Here is a 20,001-nt window from a genome sequence, read left to right as displayed (position 1 = left end):
CTGAGGGTTTCAATCACGTGTAATTCAGAGAAGGAGAAGCACTTAGGCTAATAAGAGTGAAGATAAGACTGTGAGGAAAATAATCTTATCTTTAAGGAATATTCAGGCCTTACATTTCCAGCAGCTCTGAGCAACCGCAAGGGAAGGAAGCTGTATCAGTTTCTGAGCTATAAAAAGCACAGACCTTTTTCTGCTCTGCTGGATTACAGGAATCAATAATTTCACATTTTCAACACACCACCGAAGTAAATGCCTGATCTCAGTCATGTCACCCCGTGGCAGATCAAAGCCCTCAGGATCAAAGAGATTAAAGTAGCACAGGCTCTCAATATATTATTTTCTGTTTGAAAAGCATCAATTATATTACTGTAGAAATTCATGTAATGAGTTACTATTAAATTTTTTTACAGGAAAAGTCAGTCCCAATGTAAATAAAAAAATCCCTTTTTTACGTGTTCCTTTACAAGTATTTCATTCCAGATTTTATCCACAGATTCTTGATGTTACCTGTTTCAAAAGCCTCAACTCAAAGAGGTTTGAAAGCAAAGTTTTTGTGATGTGGCTCTTATGTCAGTCCCGAAGGATTGCCCTTTGAGGAGGGATATTTGGCATCTCACAGCTGAAGCAGAATGAGCTGATTCACACAGCGCTTTTTCCCTCTGCAGAGGACAGGCTGTCGTGACAAGAGAGGGGTGAGATCTGGAGGTAGTTCAGCTGCCTCCGTGCAGGGGAGGGGAGGAGAGCTGCACATGTCAGGCCTGATCAGATCTACTGGGGTTATCCCAAACTCCTGCATTATTCCAGCTCCAGGCAGGAACTGCAAAGTTTCCAGGAGGTTAAAATAATACTCTGCATTGCATCAACTCGTAATTTGGCCTCACACTGCTTCATTTGTGAGGGAGGTGACCCAGAGGTTAGGTCAGTCATCTATAGGCTCAATTTTCATTATATCATGAATTTGCTACCACTGACTTTTGTCTGTAATGTCACTGTTTCTTCATATGGAAAAGCCCTTATTGTGTTTCACCATTCATCATGTTTAAGGAATTTCACCATCACAGAATATCAAAACTTCTTGTAGTGAGCCCTTCAGGACCAGAAAGACCTTGAGGTGCTGAAGTGTGTCCAGAGAAGGGAACGGAGCTGGGAAGGGGCTGGAGCAGCAGGAGCAGCTGAGGGAGCTGGGGGGGCTCAGCCTGGAGAAAAAGAGGCTCAGGGGGGACCTTCTGGCTCTGCAACCCCCTGACAGGAAGGGGGAGCCAGGGGGGGTCCCCAGGGAACAAGGGACAGGAGGAGAGGGAATGGCCTCAAGCTGCACCAGGGGAGGTTTAGATGAGAAAAATTAGAGAAAGTTTCTTCATGGAAAGGGCTGTCAGGCATTGGCACAGGTTGCCCAGGGCAATGGTGGAGTCCCTATCCCTGGAAGTGTTCAAAAAACACGTGGACATCGCACTTGAGGACATGGTTTAGTGGTGAACAGGGTGATGGTGCTGGGTTGACAGTTGAACTTGATCTCAAAGGTCTTTTCCACCCCTAACAATCCCACAGTTCTATGATTCTATGAAACTTAGAAGTCATTTTCTCTTCTAAGTGAGGCTGAGAAGCTGCTGAAGGGCTTTTGCCAAGTTCCCTCATTCTACTAAAGAAGAAATGACTTGATTTAGTAAACTGGGACGATTCCTGGCAGGCCCAACCAGCCAGTTCCTTTCACAGGGGACATTAATCAGACTCGTTTTTCTGTTTGCTGAAAGTTGGTCTTGCAGTTCAGGCTGCTGGAGCCATCTTCACATGGATCCACACAGGTGGATCCCTGAACTTTAAAGGCACCAACCACATGACCAGCCTGGAGAGAGTTCCTGGGTTCAGTTTTGAATTGGAACCCCATTATAAGAAAGTATTTCTCTTCGGAAGGCAGGCAGCCCTTTGATGATTGTCAACACGAGACGAATGATCTCCTGGATGACGGAGAGGACATTAAACAGGCCAGACCTTGAGAGTTAATAGTTGCTGCTTATTTATTGGAACAATGATGTGCCTGTGCTTTCAGGTGTGCAGCAATTCATGGACTCCCTCAGCACGGCCCCCAGCGTTGGCCATGATGTTGTCAAAACCATCCAAATTGCATTTGTCTCCACAGAAGCAAAATGGTACAAGGAGAAAACATTTCCTTTGTCTTGGGAAAACAGAGACATGAGTTGAGAAATAGCATCAGTACCTGCACAAGCCATGTCGTGCTTCTTCTATTTTCTCACTTTTATGGTGTATTCAGGGCCTAATTTTAAAGGACTCCAAACAATGTAGAGAAGGCTGGGCTCTGTGTGGTCTGTAACTAGTTTCTGCTTGTTCAATGTGCTTTTATTTTAAGGAACTTAAGTAATTTTCTCATATTTTCTGACTTATTGCTGTTGCTCTGCTTTTCGGGCTTGTAAAGAGAAGATCAGAATTCAACAGGATTTCATAGGAAATATCTTCCAGTGAAAAGTATGGATGCAGCTATTCCAGTACACTGTGTGAATGTATATTAATTTACAAATTTATTATTTGTTGAATTTAATTTTTAGATAAATAAAAATCAGACATTTCACTTATGTGTATTTAAAATATATTTTCGCTGCTTCAAATGCTGTAACATAAAAAGATAATTTGAACCTCAAATTTTCTCCAAAAAAGTTTTTTTTCAGAGTGACTAGTGAACCAAAAGTGCCATTATTTGCTCAGCTGTGTTTCTTCTACTGTGCTATAAGGTTTGCTAATCCATTTGCCTTGCAAAGTTTGCTGGCAGAAAACTGGAGCTCAGGCAACGTCCAAAATCCAGAATGGGTCATTCTCTTGCATGTTTTCATAGAATCATAGAAGCATAGAATCATAGAATCGATTGGGTTGGAAAAGATCTCCAAGATCATCGAGTCCAACCCTTGGTCCAAATCCAGTCCATTTACTAGATCATGGCACTCAGTGCCACGTCCAATCTGCGGTTAAAAATCTCCAGGGATGGTGAATCCACCACCTCTCTGGGCAGCCCATTCCAATGCCTGATTACTCTCTCTGTAAAGAATTTTCTCCTGATATCCAACTTAAATTTCCCCTGGTGGAGCTTAAGCCCGTGCCCCCTTGTCCTATTGCTGAGTGCCTGAGAGAAGAGACCAACCCCCACCTGGCTAGAACTTCCCTTCAGGTAGTTACAGGCGGTGATGAGGTCACCTCTGAGCCTCCTCTTCTCCAGGCTAAACAACCCCAGCTCCCTCAGCCTCTCCCCATAGGACTTGTGCTCCAGTCCCTTCACCAGCCTCGTTGCTCTTCTCTGGACCCGCTCCAGCACCTCAATATCCTTCCTGAACTGAGGGGCCCAGAGCTGAACACAATACTCAAGGTGTGGCCTCACCAACGCAGAGTACAGGGGAAGGATCACTTCCCTGCTCCTGCTGGCCACGCTATTTTTGATACAGGACAAGATCCCATTGGCCTTCTTGGCCACCTGGGCACACTGTTGGCTCATGTTGAGCTTCCTGTCAATTAGTACCCCCAGGTCCCTTTCTGCCTGGCTGCCTTCCAGCCACTCTGTGCCCAGCCTGTAGCGCTGCAGGGGGTTGTTGTGGCCAAAGTGCAGGACCCAGCACTTGGCTTTATTGAACTTCATCCCATTGGAATCAGCCCATCTCTCCAGTCTATCCAGATCCCTCTGCAGAGCCCTCCTGCCTTCCAGCAGGTCGACACTCCCTCCCAATTTGGTGTCATCAGCAAATTTGCTGATGATGGACTCAATCCCCTCATCTAAATCATCAATAAAGAGGTTAAACAGGACTGGACCCCACACAGACCCCTGGGGACACCACTAGTGACCGGCTGCCAGCTGGATGCAGCTCCATTCACCAGCACTCTCTGGGCCCGGCCCTCCAGCCAGCTCCTAATCCAGGAGAGGATACACTTGTCCAAGCCATGGGCTACCAGCTTTTCCATGAGTATATTATGGGAGGCAGTGTCAAAGGCCTTGCTGAAGTCCAGATAGACCACATCCACAGCCTTCCCCTCATCCACCAGGTTTTGGGCCTATTCATGAGGAAATGATTACTTTCCTGCACAAAAAGATAAAACTGAGCAACAATGTTATGCCTCATATGGTTTGGTTAAAATCTGCTGGGAAGTCATTGCAGCAATGCAACCAACTGCAAATGCTTCCACAGTGGGACTGTCCCTCCTCTGGAACGGGGAATGAGGGTGTTTGGTGTCCCAACTGCAGTTCCTTGGAGTCACGGCAGGATCAAGAATAACAATCACGAACGCCCAGATGGTAAATGGATACCAGAAACAATATTTTCTCACTTCTAAAATCTTCAGTATCGTGTCCTATGTGGAAAAAGTTCCATGTCTTGATTGTGTTTCTTTTTTGCTAGAGGCAAAAATAATCATACCCCAGCAAGAGTGAACAGATGTTAGTCTAAATATGCACCAGGGGAGGTTTAGGTTGGCTATGAGGAGAATTTCTGCATGGAAAGGGCTGTCAGGCATCGGCACAGGCTGCCCAGGCAGTGGTGGAGTCCCCATCCCTGGAAGTGTTCAAAAAACATGTGGACGTGGCACTTGAGGACACGGTTTAGTGGTGAACAGGGTGGTGGTGCTGGGTTGATGGTTGGACTTGATGATCTTAAAGGTCTTTTCCGACCTTAACGATTCTGTGATTCTATAGGAGCCCTTCCTTAGGGTGCCTCCAAGGGAGCAAGGGATCCAGAAAGGAAAGGGGATTATTTTGGGGGCTGGTGGGAATCAGCCTGCAGGTAAGAATCCAGCTTGTGGGGTAAGAGGAGGAAAATGACAGCAACCCATGTCACAACTATTCAGAACAGAGGAGTAGATGTTTTCATTTGATAATTGGTGGTGAAAAAAGGAATGACTAAGTAAGCTCTCCATTTGGAGAAGCGTGGGTGTCAATAGTTTAGATGCAAATGATTAATCATAGAATCACAGAATCCCAGACTGGTTTGGGTTGGAAGGACCTTAAAGCTCATCCAGTTCCACCCCCTGCCATGGGCAGGGACACCTTCCACTATCCCAGGTTGGCCTTGGACACTTCCAGGGATGGGGCAGCCCCAGCTTCTCTGGGCAACCTGTGCCAGGGCCTGTTAATGGGAAAGTGAATATGACAAACAATTTATGATATCCGACAAATACGGAAACGAGTCTGCAAGTTGATTTTTAATTTAACTAGAAGTTAATATAAATAAAATGAAATAAAAACACCTTATGTTTGTAGCTTATTAACCAAACACTCAAACTCTAATTAAGCCCTGAGCTTTTAAGTAGTAAGGAAGAAGGAAGAAAAGATAGACATGCTGAACGAATAATGAAGCAGCATTCAAAGGGGCAGAACAAAAGAAATGGTAATTAAAAGATAATGTCAAAGGGATAGAATGTTTTCATGGGATAACAGTCTCCTGCTGCTAAATAAATACCAAGGTGAAGTCCAGGCATCCATCAAAACTGAATGTCAAGCCAAAGCTGGTGTATTTTAAGAAGAAAGACATTTATCTGGAATTCTCATAAAAAGACATCTATCTAGATTCCTCATAGAAAGACATTACTCCTAGTGTCTAAATGCTTTTGGGCGTTTATCCCGGTTTGGTAGATATTGCTGCTGTCGATGGGCCATCTTTCATGATGGTCTTACTGATTCAGTTGTACACCTGCGTAAGAAACGCTTCCTGTATATATCCAAGCAGGATTAGTTAAGTGTGCTTAGTCTAGCTTACTTGTGTGCCTGAATTTAGGGATGGTGTTCCTGGAGTGATTCGTGACCTGCCAAAATCAGCAGGAGTTCTGCTGCTGTTAGGCGAGATCAGTATTTCGCCGTTGTTTCCCTCATTTTGCTGCTGGCCTGCTACATCTCTCCAGCTACTGGTATCTTAACTCAGTTACAACGAGGATGATATTTTCCTATCCAAAGTAGGAAGGATGCGTGGAATCACTTTCAGGCCCTTGACATAAAATCACAGGCAGGGGTTGAGTCTCTCCAACTCCCACATTACACCACGAGCTCGTCCTGCGAGGCCTCAGCCGCCTGTACCGAGAGCCGCGGACACCCGGCCCCGCGCTCCGTCCTTGCGGCGGTGCCGCAGATCCCGAGCAGGCGGGTCGGGAGCGCTCCCCGCACGGCTCTGCACGGCCCCGCACGGCCCCGCACGGCTCCGCACCGCCCCGCACCGCCCCGCACCGCCCCGCACGGCCCCGCACGGCCTCGCCCCGCACGGCTCCGCACCGTCCCGCACCGCCCCGCACGGCCCCGCACGGCCTCGCCCCGCACGGCCCCGCACGGCCTCGCCCCGCACGGCCCCGCGCCGCCCCGCGCCGGGCGGAGCCGCGGCCGCGCCGCCCCTTCCCTGCGCGGCCCGGCGGAGGCGGGGATGTGAGTACGGGCACGGGGACGGGGCTGGGCACGGGCACGGGGACTGGGACAAGGACAGGGACAGGCCCGGGGGGGCCCGGCCGGCCCGGCCGCGGGGCCTGCGGAGCCGCAGGGTCGGGCCGGGGCTGCGGCAGCGCCTGAGCCCCCGCGGGCCCGGCCCCGCGCCCGAGGCCCGCCCGGCCGGCCGGGAGCGGCCCTGCCGGGGGAGGGATGTCCCGCTCGGAGCAGGAGGAGCCCCTGGAAGCGGCGTGTTCCTCCGGGAGCAGGGCCGACCCCGGAGAAGGGACCAGTGCCCGCAGCCCCTGCGGCGCCGAGGCCGCTCTGCCGGGCCCGGCGGGGGCTCCGCACCTGCCCCACAGGTGTGTGGTGAGGCCAGGGCACAGGGGGCACAGCACCTGCCCCCCAGGTGTGTGGTGGGCCCAGGGCACAGGGGGCACAGCACCTGCCCCCCAGGTGTGTGGTGGGCCCAGGGCACAGGGGGCACAGCACCTGTCCCCCAGGTGTGTCCGTACCTGGGCTGGGGGCTGAGGGGGTACAGCACCTGTCCCCCAGGTGTGTCTGTACCTGAGCTGGGGGCTCCGCACCTGCCCCCCAGGTGTGTGGTGGGCCCAGGGCTCAGGGGGCACAGCACCTGCCCCCAGGTGTGTCTGTACCCGGGCTGGGGGCACAGCAGGCACAGCACCTGCCCCCAGGTGTGTCTGTACCTGGCTGGGTGAGGGCACGGCCCGGAGCCCGGCTCTGTGTGTGGGCACCGTGTGGGCACTGTGCTGCGGGCTCTGCTGAAAAACCGCCTTTGTCCTCAGGCTTGGTTTGGTTTGTTTATAACTGGGTTTTAAAAGGGCAGTTTTGAGCATATTTTGCTGGAAATAAGGGGGGTTCTGTGTCTATTGTTCACCTGACAAAAGGCTCTTGTGTCTTGCTCAGTGCGTTGTGGAGCCTTTTGAAAACTTCAGCTAAATTTCGGGGAGCAAGAGAGCTCTTGGTGTGACTCGGTGACGGGGGTTTGGGGCACAGGAGGAGCCCACAGGTGGTGGAATAGGCTGAGTCTGAGCACAAAATCCCCCTCGCCTGCTGACCCACTTGTGCACACAAGTGTCTACCAAATAATTGGTGATTGTGTTTGTAACTACACAGCATTGCCTGTTCACTGATGGGATGGGAAGGAGGGCTGTGGAGGGCTGTGCTGTCTCTCCAGCTGGGAAAGGAGAAGATTGTTGGGAAAATACAATAATTTGGAGGAGGAATGAAGGAGGATATTGGTTAAGGGATATAGGCAGGAGATCTGGACTTAAAAGTGTGTCCTGTGGTTCTGTGCTACACAGATACAAACCCAAGCCTCTTATTGTGCTCATCTGGTCACAAGATAATCTGTTGCTTCTGGGAAAGGATCCTAGAAATCTTTCCAAGCCTGTGTCATGTGTAGGAGCAACATGGTTTGGTTTCTTCAGTTGTGTTTTGATAGACACTTTAAAATGTGAGACCTGTGTTGAAGGTTATGTTGGCTGTGGACTGGATGCACCTTTGAAGGTAGAGGTGCTGGTTGGTGCACTTGAAAAGCCAAGGGGAGAGAACTAAATCTGTCCATTATTTAAGTTCTGCAGTGAACTTCATATGCATAATTCATTAGTGTACATTTTTCAGCCATCAGTTGTTCTATTTTCCCCACTACTGGTTAGTTCAAGAGTTTAACTCCCTGACCCTAAAGAGCTGTTGCAACCAAGCGTCGCCTTCAATAACTGTTGGAAAAAGCATTTTCAGGAATAATTCCCAATGTAAAGTTGGTATTGACAAGGACTCTCATTTATAATTTGGGGTAAAACTAGGGTAACTAATTTCTAATGGTGATGAGTTTGTTTTTGTGCTTGTGAAGGCCCCACAGGACGGAGCTGTACGAGGACCCCCCGTCAGGATGTTGGCCTATCGTGTATTCTCCAGACTACAACATCACCTTCATGGGACTTGAGAAACTGCACCCCTTCGATGCAGGGAAATGGGGAAAAGTAATCAATTTCTTGAAAGGTAAAATTAGAAGGTGCCTCTCAGACCAACGTTTGCATAAAAGCTGAAGAAAATTCTGTGATTAGTGCAGACTCATGTTGATAACTGCCAACATAATAGAGACTGTATTTCTTCATTGCTCTTTGTGTAGATTTAAGCTACCTTCTTTAATCATATTTGGAGTGCTTTAGTATTTTTATATAGTTGCAGACTTAAGTCTTAATAAGTTAAATTGATTGTAGGATTTTTGAGGTGGGTTGGATGTCATTGTTGAAGATTTTGTCTATGAAGTATTTAAGAGACTAATTTGTAATGTGAGAGCAAACATCCTACACTAGGGCTTTTTAATACAAAGGTTTGAATCACAGTCCTTAGGAAATGTATTTTCTAGCCTGCTCCATTGAATAAACCCACAGTTTTGGGTTCAGCTCAGTCATGGTGTCTGTGCAGAGAGAAACTCGTGAAATGTGCCTGGAGATTGAAGCTCATCAAATGATTTGCCCTCCCCTGAGGCAGGAATAATACTAGTCAGAGTAACTAGTTTGGTTCATTTGAGCCAGGCCCAGGGCTTTACAAGGCTGTGAGTAAAAAGGAAGAAGAAGAAATGTGAGCATAGCCATGTCTTAGACCATCCTAAAATAGTTCCGGTCTTTATAGTTGGAATGAAGGCATGAAGTGAGCAGGATTTCATTGCTTGGCCTTTACAAGGAAAGTTCCTGTGGGATGTTTGAGAATTGTTTCCACCTCTGAAGTGAGCACCAGGTTCTTGGCTTTCAGCCCAGCCGAGTGAGGTAGATATAGCTTAGCATACAGTGTTTTGATACTTGGCTGATTTTTACTGAATCACTCTTTCTTTCAATTCTAGGTGAGTGTCTGAGAGCAGTATTTCTTTTAAGTTTCCTCTGGAGGACAGCTCTGTTTGCAGCTCCAGTTTGTCCTGGAAGCCCAAGCCTGGCTCTCAGTCAGAACACAGACTTGAGTTCAGAATCAGGGAAAGGAAAATCCTTCCTGCGTGAGCTGCAGTCTTACAAACAGCTGGGCTTACCACACCTGAGATGCAGTTTGGGAGTGCAGTGAGTGGCTTCCTATGGCCTCTTGCTACTTTACACCTGGTGTAGCAAGATCTGGGACATTCCTTTGGCTTGTGAAACTACAGGTGTTAATGATGGTTTGCTGCAGGTGTAACTCAGTCGTTCAGCTTGGACTGCTGGCAAATGGCACTGCTCAGGCTGAGAGAGAACTGCACTTTGTGTAAATCCACTCTTCAGCAACCTCATCCTATTGCTCTGATAGTGTTCAGTGTTTGGAAAGAGCTTTGAGGTGCCTCTGGTGATGGGCAGAGCGTTTTATGAAGCTTCTCATTATTGCTGTTTAAACCAACTGGAAGATACAGGCAGAAATTCATTAAGGAAATACAAATCTAAGAAGCAGGGATAGGGGCAGGGCCTATAGAATCTTGGCATCTCTTCATTTAAAGTGCAAGCTTGCTCACCAAGTGTAAAAAATAAAAAAAAAAAGGCTTTTTCTCTTGTCAAGACAAAGATTGTCTCAAAGCCAGGCCTTTATGTGGTCCTAATAACTCCTTCAACTGATAATCCTGTGCAGTTCAGGGTTGTCCTTCCCTCTTTAGGCTGCCTTGTATTCATTTAACTGAGGTTAAGTGAATTCTAACCCACGCTTAGTAGCTGAGTTTTGGCTTTTTCCTCTAACAACCTGAAATAATTAAGTCTTGGGCTCCATGGCAGTTTTCTTAATTAATCAGAACCTTTGCCTTTCTGTTCCTTCTCCGTGGAAAGTCTTTTCCTCCAACTCTTATCCACGTGACGTGTCCATTCTGAAGTGTCTCAGTCTTTCACAGAAAATGAGTTTTCCCACTTGTTTTACTGTCCTTGCTTTGAAAGGAGAAAGAAGCCCCAGGGTAGCCCAGGGTGCTGGGTTTGCTCTGGCAAGAGCTGACCTCCCTGTTCCTATCAGCAAATCAGCAGTGAACAAGTGTTCCCTCCTGGGGAGGGAAGCTGGCAGCAGCTGGGCTCTGTCTGACACCAGGGCATGAATGAAATGTTCCTCAGGCCTCAGTCAGGAGAAACAGAGCCTTGCCAAAACAAATGTAGTTGCAGGTGCTGTGCTTGTATAACCCTTCAGAACACAATCTCTCACATTTCCGAGTTGTTTTCTTTCTCCTTCAAGTATAAAATCAAAGATACAGAAGGTTGCAGCCATGCAGCAGTTAAATATCAAAATTTGCCTGGGAAGATGAGCATGATCCCTTATAATTGTTGTTAGCAGTGATCATATGCAAAGTGCCACTGTTCTTCTGCACTGCCTGGCCTTTGAGGTTGGCCCACATCTGAACTTTCAGATGGATGCACTCAAATGTGCTATCTTTGATCACATTCTGAAATCTCGGAGGGATACCTTGTAACTTGCTCTTATAAAACTTTTTAATTTATCTTTTGGTGTTTAAGACAAAGAGCTTGTAGCTGGTCATTGGTATTTCTTGAAATTAGATTGGGGTAGGAGTGTGCCAGAAGTATCCTAATGAAGCTTGTTTGCTTCCATGAATGTCCAAGCAATGATTTTGGTTTAGATTTTGATTTATTATTTTATTCTGCTTTGATTTGGGGGATTAAATACTAGTATAAACTGTGGGATTTCTTAAAGCATGTTAAAAATTGATGAATATTTGATGTTAATAGCACCAAGATTTGCCCAGTGTGCCAAGCCCTAAACTGAGGAGTCTTGTGATGCTGTTGTGTGTGTCCATCCTCTGCCACTACCAGTCTGTTCTTGCAGTTGAGACAAGGAGTTACCATGATCACACTTGCTCTAAACAGTATTTCTCATACACACACTCCCTGAATAACTTACCTGGGTGCATTTGGAGAACTTGCAAATGCTGAGTAACCAGAGTTGTTTCAGCAACAACCAACAGCTGAAGTTGTTCCACCAAAGTCAGAACAGCACCTTTGGCAGGGTGGGGCATGGGGAGTTAAGCCATGGTGTACAATGCCAATTGTTATTTCTCTCCTGTTGCAGAAGAAAAACTAATTGCAGATGACTTGGTTGTACAGGCACGGGAGGCGACTGATGAAGATCTGCTGGTGGTTCACACGAGGCGCTACCTTAACAGATTAAAGGTGCTGTGCTTGTTCCTGTGCTTTTCCAGCAAACTGTCCAGAACTGGTGTCAAAGGCAGTGGATATCCTATAGATTTGTTATAGAATCAACTTTGCAGATGATAAATGGTGTATTTGAACAAGGTTGTTACTGAGGGTACTGGGAGAAAACCATAGAAAGAGTGGCTGCTCACAGTGTACAGGGGTGGAGGGCAAAGGGGGTCTGCTGTGTTATGGAGGTGGCCTGAAATATTTCAGCAAGGTAAAATGAACATAAGGCAAATCTGAATGTTTGAGATGTAATAGTCTCCTTAGAGCCAGGGTTTTGATCCTGAACAGTGTATGTAAGTTTTGATTTATTCTGGTAAAATACAGTTCTGAAATTGAAAATACATTAGAGAGCAATTGGGAGGATTTCATTGGGTGTTTCCTAATGCAGGGATGGCTTTATGGAATTTGGGGTTATGTCACATTGACAGAGCATCCATGTAGGGTTTCTGTGGTCAGTTGTTGTGGGGGGAAGTACTGGCTTTGTCCTTGGACACTGCTGGTATTGGTGGAATGTGGAGAGAGCTGCAAGATCAGTGTAGGAGAACAGCCTTGCATGTTATCCGTGTGTGAAGGTTTCCAGTACCAACTCATATGGGATTGCATATCCACAGGAGATAAAGAATATTCCTTGGATATTTCTATATGAAACATCCATTTGTTAGACTTCAGTGAACTCTAAAACATAAGCATGTGAAATCTCTGCTTCTGCAAACTTCCAGTCATCTGTAGGTGGAATTGGACAGTACATGAGTGCAAGGTGACATTGCCTTCATTTTGAAATTCTACTTGGAGGGTGCAGAAGGGATTTATATGAGAAAAGAAATCTTCCATTTCATTATTCAGAAGAAATTATTTTGAGTCACCTATGCTCTTCCACAGTGGAAGAGTCCTTGGATTGCTATTTCTGGAATGTTTTATTTTTCTCAGTGATCTGTTACTTGTGTGAACTTTTTCCACTCTTACTCTTTCTGAGTTCTCTTCTGCCTCTTCATTCTGTGCTATGAAGTTCCATGCAATTTCATACATCATTAGGTTTGATCTTATTGCAGCTATTCTTGATACTGAACTTTTAATTCCATAGAACCACCCACCTCTTGTTACTGAATCACTCCTTTGAAGAGGGGTGTGATGTGCACAGCTCAGTTTGCAATGGCATAATAATATCTTTAGTGCCTACAGGATGGCTTCACACAAATTGTCTGCATAACTCGTGCCTTGGTGGTCAAAACCAGCACTGTTGTGTGCTTCCAGATGGGATTAACTGGATATCAGTCATTGCCCTTTTCCTGAGGGAATATTTCCTGCAGCTGTAGAAATTGGAAGACATTGTTGGAAGACATTGGTCATGCCAGCAAATTCCTGCCAAGCAGTGAAGATAAAAAGTGCTTAGTTGCAAAAGAAAAATGACATGGTTAGACATGAAAAATCCCTGGGTATCCTTTGTATTGCCTTTTCCAAAGTCTGCTGTGCTACTTATTTTTAAATCCAGACAAATGCCTATAAATGGTATCGTTTCATATTCGATCACCCCTGAAGACTGTGGAAGTGCTTGAAGACTGTGGAAGTGCTTGTCTTTCTTGGAATGCCCAGGTCTCCTAACATAATGGATCACTGGAGCATTCATTTCAATTTGAGCATGAGTTTGGCAGGAATTACCCTACACTTGCAAGAAGAGGTGGTGGTTGAAGCAGATGAGTCTTTGGTGAAGAGAAGCAAAATGATGGGCACAAGTAGATCTGCCACTGGGAATTAGTTCTGTGCTGGCAGGAAGGCTCTCCCTGTTTCCCTGCTTAGTCCTTACAACTAAGGACTGAGGGGGAATCACCTCAGTTCAGAAGGCCTTAGTTTGGCCTGTTGAACTGAGGTGATTCCCCTTCAGTTATGCCTCTGAAGAAGGTAGATCTCTAAGGTAATGACTGGACTGTGCATATTTGCTTGCAGTACTTTTCCGCTTACTGCCTTTTTCCACTGTTGGGTGAAATAATGGATTTCCTGCATGTCAGCATTCTGGAATTTTGGAAGATGGTAGGCAATGAGCTTGAAGCCAGTTTCAGACTGTAAAAGTCTCACTTGGGCCATTTTTCTATAGGAGAAGTTCTGTGATAACTTGTGAGTGAACACTGAAATGTGAATGCTGAGGGTGAAGCGTGTGAGTGCAGTGCAAGGTGGGCTTTTCTGAAAGCTGAATCAGCTGATTAATCAGTTATAAATTTATAACTTAATCTGGTTTATAGATTTGCAAATTGTGTAGGTTTAAAAATCAGAAGTTAATCATGTTATTAGAAATGCCCCTGTGTAAAGCTGGTGAAGAGTGGACTGATGGTTCTCAGGTGCTCGTGTGCCTTGGCTCCTGCCCTGCCAGGAGCCCAGAGGTACCTGTGTGGGGGGTTTGGCAGGTGCCTGGAGGTGGGAGGGCTCTCAGGCAGGAGCAGGCTCATGAATTAATCAGTGGTACTTGTGGCTGGTTGAGTTGTTCAGATAAACCAGCACAGAATGTGTCTTGGTGACCCATTAATGAAGTGCTGTTTTGCTGTAAAATGTTAATTTAAAAGGTCATGAAAGGAGATTTGATTCCTTTTACCTAAGTTTTCATGTAAAAATGTGTCAGGTAAGGGTCTTTAGGAATATAAAACCATGTTATTTTTAAAGATAATAATATTTGAATATGTTTGGAGAGAATACCAAACAAGAGTTCCAGTCCCAGGGAACAAGGTGTGACAGGTTTAGTGTCACACCTCTGTGCAAGTGCTGAGGGACATCCTGTGCAGCTAAAGCAGCTGCCAAAGCTCTGAAGGACAAGACAGCATTTGGTTTCTTCCTTTTAATGATTCCAGCTCATCGTTTGGGACCAGAGTGGCTGGTTGTTCTCCTTGGGTGCCTCCCCTGTGTCATCACTTGTTCCAGTGCAGAACCTTGTTCCAGGTGATAACCTTGACTGGAAACCTCTGGGAGAACTGCAACCTTCCTACTGCCCCTTATGATTTTATCTTGTGTTAATTCAAGCTAAAAACATAACTTTCTCTCGCTACTGAAGATGGATCCAGATAACAGAAAAATAAAAAACCATTAGGGGCTTAAGGCATCACTTTGTCCCAGGGAAGCTTCTGAACATAAATCTCGTTTGCTGCTTGGTGTTGGATTTGTAACTCCGTGAATTTTCCCTTGGAGCTGGGACTAGTTCCAGGAACTTATCAAAGATTTAAACACAGTTTAAATTTAGATATTAAAGAACAAAATTGCATAGTTTTTTTCTTAATTTGACATGTTGTTGGCTATTTTAAAATGCTGGAATGCAATGAATGCATAACATAAAAGGCAGTACATCAGAGGGTGGGTTTGATCATTGATGATCTGTTTGTATTAATCCAGGAGATCTCAGCATAAAAGCAACTGTTTTAGCTTTACATCTTCTTCATATTAGTTTTTCAGTTTAACTTTGAGTCCTTGAAGACTAATCATTTGAAGACATTTAACCTTACTGTGAAGAGTTTTATAGTTAAGGAATTAAAGTTAATAGTAATACTATTTTATAAGTGAAGTCTTACAAGAATATCCTCATTGAATGTATGTGTTATTATAGAGTTTGGGCTTAAGCAAGGGAAATTAAGAACTGTTAAGTTGTGGTTGTTCTGGGAGTTTTTGGTTTCATTTTGGTTTTGGGGTTGGGTTTTTTTTTTGGAGGTAACATCTTGGTGTAGGGTTACACTTAGTCAAAGTTATTGCTACTGCCCAGTAGTTAATATGGTAGGAGGCATTTATTAATGGAAAATACACCTGGCTAAGGGTTAACCTGACTTCTTTGCTCCTTTTAAGAAAACAGGGAGTTAATTTTTTAAAAATGGAAACTAAATTCATCCATCAAATTATTTATTCAAAATATAGAAAGGTAAGTAATTTTAAAAACTCTTACATTATTAGCAATAAAAATATAGGAAGAGTTAAACTGAGCTGATAACTACAAAGAATAAGTGAAGACATGGTATTGAATAGTTTTTATATATGATTATTATTCTTCCCTGAATCCAGACCAAGTTTGAATTTCTAAGTCACATAATTACATGTCTACAACACTTTACTGGAAAATCAGTAATTTTATAGAATCCCAGCATAGTTTGGGCTGGAAGGGACCTCAAAGCCCATCCAGTTCCACCCCCTACCGTGGGCAGGGACAGCTTCCATAGCCCAGGTTGTTCCAAGCCCCATCCAACCTGGCCTTGGGCACTTCCAGGGAAGTTACTTGATGGCTGAGTGAGAGCAAATGTCTCCCAGAAAAAATAGTAACTGATATTATTCTGATATGTGCAATCATGATACATGAATATGAAGAATACTGATTAAAAAAAAAAAAGGGAACTGATGTATGAAGGCTGGTGTTATGGAAGCCACTGACAGCCTGGAAAATGTAATTAATGTATTCCTCAGCTCTCCTAATTTTTTATTTTTACAGCATGAAAAAGTGTACAATTACATGAACCTAATTCCTGTTGATTCCTTTTTTGAGTCTGTACATGGCCATTCTGGGAATTTATTGTGAGAAATGTTGGAAAACAACATTAGCACACTGAAGAAAAAGGCACAAAACATTGCACAGTTTGAGGCAATACATTTCTCAGTTTTTAAGGGGAGCTTTTGGAGAAGCATTTTCATTCTTGAACCCCAACACTTTCCTCAGAGTCAGTGACTCTCCCCCATATGTTGGGAATTACTAAACAACCACAGGCCTAAGTCTGGAGCAGTGAGTGTCTTTGGGAACGTTCCCAGCAAGGTTTGTCTGCTCCTTCCTCTGCCACTTACGGATTTCTTACCATCACTTAAAAAGCTGCAGCAGCAGAACTGTTGATTTAAGTCATTATTGCTCCCACTTCTCCCTGTTGACATTAATTTTTTTAAACTTTGGTAAAACTTCCTCTGCGATCATCGTTCTCTTTTGAGGTCAAATTTACTTTTTATCCAGATGTGACCTTTTCAATCCCATTTTAGAACAACAGAATTGAATATGTGCTTGTTCGAAAGCTAAAGTATCTTGCAAAGGGACTTCATCAAGATTGACTGTATTAAAAAGTAATTAAAGCACTTTATGATGGCTGGGTTACAGAGTAATGAGCTGGTAGTATGTCAACAGAATAATGTCTTGAAAATGTAAAAGTAATAAAAGCTTAAAATGAACTGTTGGCAAAATTTAATTAGTACTTGGTAGACCTTTATTAATGATGCCACCCAATAGTATTTTGTAGTTGAAATATTGATAACTGGGAAGTTATTTTGAGTATCAGAGGACCCTGAGATTGGCTTTGGTTCCAATCAGTCATCCTGCTGTGACCAGCTCACAGTAATGGGGCAACAAACACACTAAATCCAGTTATGATTCCTAAAATGGATCTATCCAGAGTCTGTACAGGGTGGGAAGTTCCAGTCCTTGTCCCTAAATGTTTCAGTACTGGATGAACAGGTGTATCCTTGCTTGTGACTTCTGCTTGGAAATATATTTAGCAGTGTTATCAGTGGTAGCAGTGTGAGTGGAAGTTCTTTGAAGTAATCTATGTGTTTGCAAAAAAGGCATTTACATATTGCAAATATTTTGTGTTCTAACCTTGAAGACTTTGGAACAAAACTGTTTCTTGAAACATTTTCCAGAAGTGTTTAATATGCTAAATAAATTTTAATCAGTTCTCCATGCTTAAGTTTGCCCTGTGTGTTCACTTAAGTGTTTGAACTTCTTAGCTCAGTTGTCTGTTTGTTTGTGTTTCCTTTTTCCTTGGTATATCCTTTTGATTTCACACAGGAATAGAAATTTTAGGTTTGAACAATATATCAAGTGTAGCTGAAGGACATTCTACAATTCTTCCTCCCAATCCCAGGGATATTACATTTTCTGAAATACTAGCTTGCTGAAAAATTGCTGATTTATGACTGTTTGGTACTAAAAGCTGGAGAGTGGTGATTCTCATAGTTAACAACTTGAGGCTGAGCCTATTTGGAGGTCACTGACAAGGGTGGTGGGGTCACCTCCATCTAAAAATCTTGTTAAGGACCTGTGAGCTCCTTTGCAGGAAATAGCAACTAATGGGAGATCTAAATGTCATCATTAAAACAGACTGCATTAATGGGTACTCTCTTTTCCCCTCTTGTAGTGGTCCTTTGTTGTGGCTACCATCACAGAAATCCCACCTGTTGCCTTTCTTCCCAACTTTGTTGTTCAGAGAAAAGTTCTGAGGCCTCTGCGAACCCAGACGGGAGGAACAATAATGGTAAGGTGCTCTTGGTTCCCTTCTGTCACTTTTAAACTTGTTGATCAGACATTGTAAACCTGGGAGTTGTACTGGTTTATAGAACTCAAATAATGGTTGTAATATTAATATCAAATAATAGTTGTACTGTTTTATATAACTCAAAGACTTGGGGCCTGGAGAGGGAGGTGGGTTAGTGCAGAGTCCTAAATGTGAGCAAACTCCCCAGGGGAAGGACATCCCTGGTTTTATGGTCAGTGATTTGCAGAAGAGACAGTGAGGGTCAGCCTGGGCAAGCAGTGAGAGAAGTGGCAAATACAGTAACAGATAACATTCAAGTACAGGCAAATTCTAGGAATGGGAGGTTTCAAAATTGGTAATACAGAAGCTTTTTTAAAGCACATATTTACCAAAGGACCTTGAAACTGGATGGGAAGTGATGGATGGTTTAGTTGTTCTTGAGTCTAGTGAAGTGCCTAAATTGAAAAATCATATCCCCTTGTTCATTTTAATGAGGAAAGACAGTTTATCTACTTTTTCTGTGGTAGATACTGCAGAAGCAGCTCAGCTGAGCTCAAGTGAGACTTTCACCTGAGCAGAGCTGTGTTCTCCTGAGTTAAGGAGTGCTCTGCTCAGAAGAGCTGTGCAGGGTCACCAGACATTTAATTTTGCCTGGGAATTGCCATTAGAGATGTTGAGGAAATAGCAGGAAAGAAAATCGTTAATAGCTGGAGCCAAGAGTGAGTTATTTAGACCATCTGTTGAGGAAAACATGCCCTCACAATTGTGAACTGGCAACTAGTGAGATCTTTTCTGCCCTGTGTTTATCAATCCTTGTCTTACTAGAGTTGACCAACTCTCCAGCTTGCTGCTGGGAGGAGATGGGACCAGTCCCGAGCTCTCTTGGCAGGTCCAGAGCTGAACCAGTTCTAAGGGAAGACAAATAATCTTGTCTGAAATGATTAATATTATGGTACACATAGATCTTTGCTGCAGTTTAGCAACTCTTCCTGCAGGGAGCTGTGGCAGTGGTCCATGTGAAAAGGGTTGCAACCCATATTGGCTTTTTCCTGTTTGTTTGAAGCCAGTCATTGACCCACTGTCCGGTGGGTTGGCAGAGCTTTCACAGTGTTCTGTGCCAGATTTGGGAATAGGATTTATTGCAGCTACTGATAGCAAAGGTGAGCGAGGCTGGGAAGCCAGAAGGGACTGATAAAACATGGCATTACTTTCAGGAATAGGCTAATAGGTGGCTTCCCTCTTGTGTCAGAACTGCAGGTACTTAGCAATCTGCACTGGAATCAGGGGTTCATTGGAATAATTTTTAAATGCTTCTCGTGAATGTATCAAGCTTTAAGACATAAATAATTTAAGACATAATATAAAATTATGTGGCAAAAAATGCAGTGCAGGACAGTGTTCAGAAACAAGGACAGAGGTTGGGCCTGCCCTAGGTCTGACCTAGAAGTGTGATGAGAGTGAGCCCAAAGGCCTGGGGAAGCAGTTCCAAGGTTTTCCTGGGGCTGACATGGGCTTGGCTGTTGCAGCTTGAGGTGCTGGAGCAGGTCCAGAGGAGGGCAACGAGGCTGGGGAAGGGACTGGAGCACAAGTGCTGTGAGGAGAGGCTGAGGGAGCTGGGGGGGCTCAGCCTGGAGAAGAGGAGGCTCAGGGGAGACCTCCTCACTCTCTGCAACTCCCTGACAGGAGGGGGGAGCCGGGGGGGGTTGGTCTCTTTTCCCAGGCAACCATCAGCAAGACAAGAGGGCTGGGTCTGCAGCTGTGCCAGGGGAGGTTTAGGTTGGATATTAGAAAGAATTTCTTTGCAGAGAGGGTGCTCAGCCATTGGAATGGGCTGCCCAGGGAAGTGGTGGATTCTCCATCCCTGGAGGTGTTTAAGGTGAGACTGGATGTGGCATCAGTGCCATGGGCTGGGAACCACAGCGGGGTTGGATCAAGGGTTGGACTTGATGATCTCAGAGGTCCCTTCCAACCCAGCTGATTCTGGGATTCTGTTCTATGATTCTACTGTCACTTATGTCTGGGCACTATGAAGTTTCAGCCCTCTTGGGTTTTACTGTGTGCAATGAAAGTATAGAGTCAGTTGTTTTTAAGGCAAGATGAAATATCCTGATTTTTTTGTTGTTGTTGTAGGTATGTTTTTAATGACAGAAGTGCCTGATTCTTTATTTGAAAAAAAAATGGCAATTTCTTT

At 44.7% G+C, this 20,001-nt stretch overlaps 1 protein-coding gene across 5 annotated transcripts in view; it reads left to right on the top strand.

Moving 5' to 3' along the window:
* The first annotated feature begins 6,275 nt into the window (after window positions 1-6,275).
* The window catches only part of HDAC11 (histone deacetylase 11), a 29,313-nt gene continuing 15,587 nt past the window's right edge, over window positions 6,276-20,001 (top strand). The window contains exons 1-4 of one of the 5 annotated variants that reach the window (XM_051793296.1): window positions 6,276-6,397; window positions 8,268-8,416; window positions 11,467-11,532; window positions 17,694-17,810. In XM_051793296.1, coding sequence (XP_051649256.1) covers window positions 17,808-17,810 — 3 coding nt within the window. In that variant the 5' untranslated portion in view covers window positions 6,276-6,397; window positions 8,268-8,416; window positions 11,467-11,532; window positions 17,694-17,807. Of the gene's footprint in view, window positions 6,398-6,596; window positions 6,757-8,267; window positions 8,417-11,431; window positions 11,533-17,693; window positions 17,811-20,001 lie in introns of those variants that run through there. The other 4 variants (XM_051793292.1, XM_051793293.1, XM_051793294.1 and 1 more) reach the window with 4 other exon arrangements.

This window comes from Manacus candei, unplaced genomic scaffold, assembly GCF_025592945.1.
Source record: "Manacus candei isolate 608988 ecotype Guabito, Panama unplaced genomic scaffold, ASM2559294v1 h1tg000036l, whole genome shotgun sequence".
Taxonomy (NCBI): domain Eukaryota; kingdom Metazoa; phylum Chordata; class Aves; order Passeriformes; family Pipridae; genus Manacus; species Manacus candei.
This window is presented reverse-complemented; position numbering and strand designations above follow the sequence as displayed.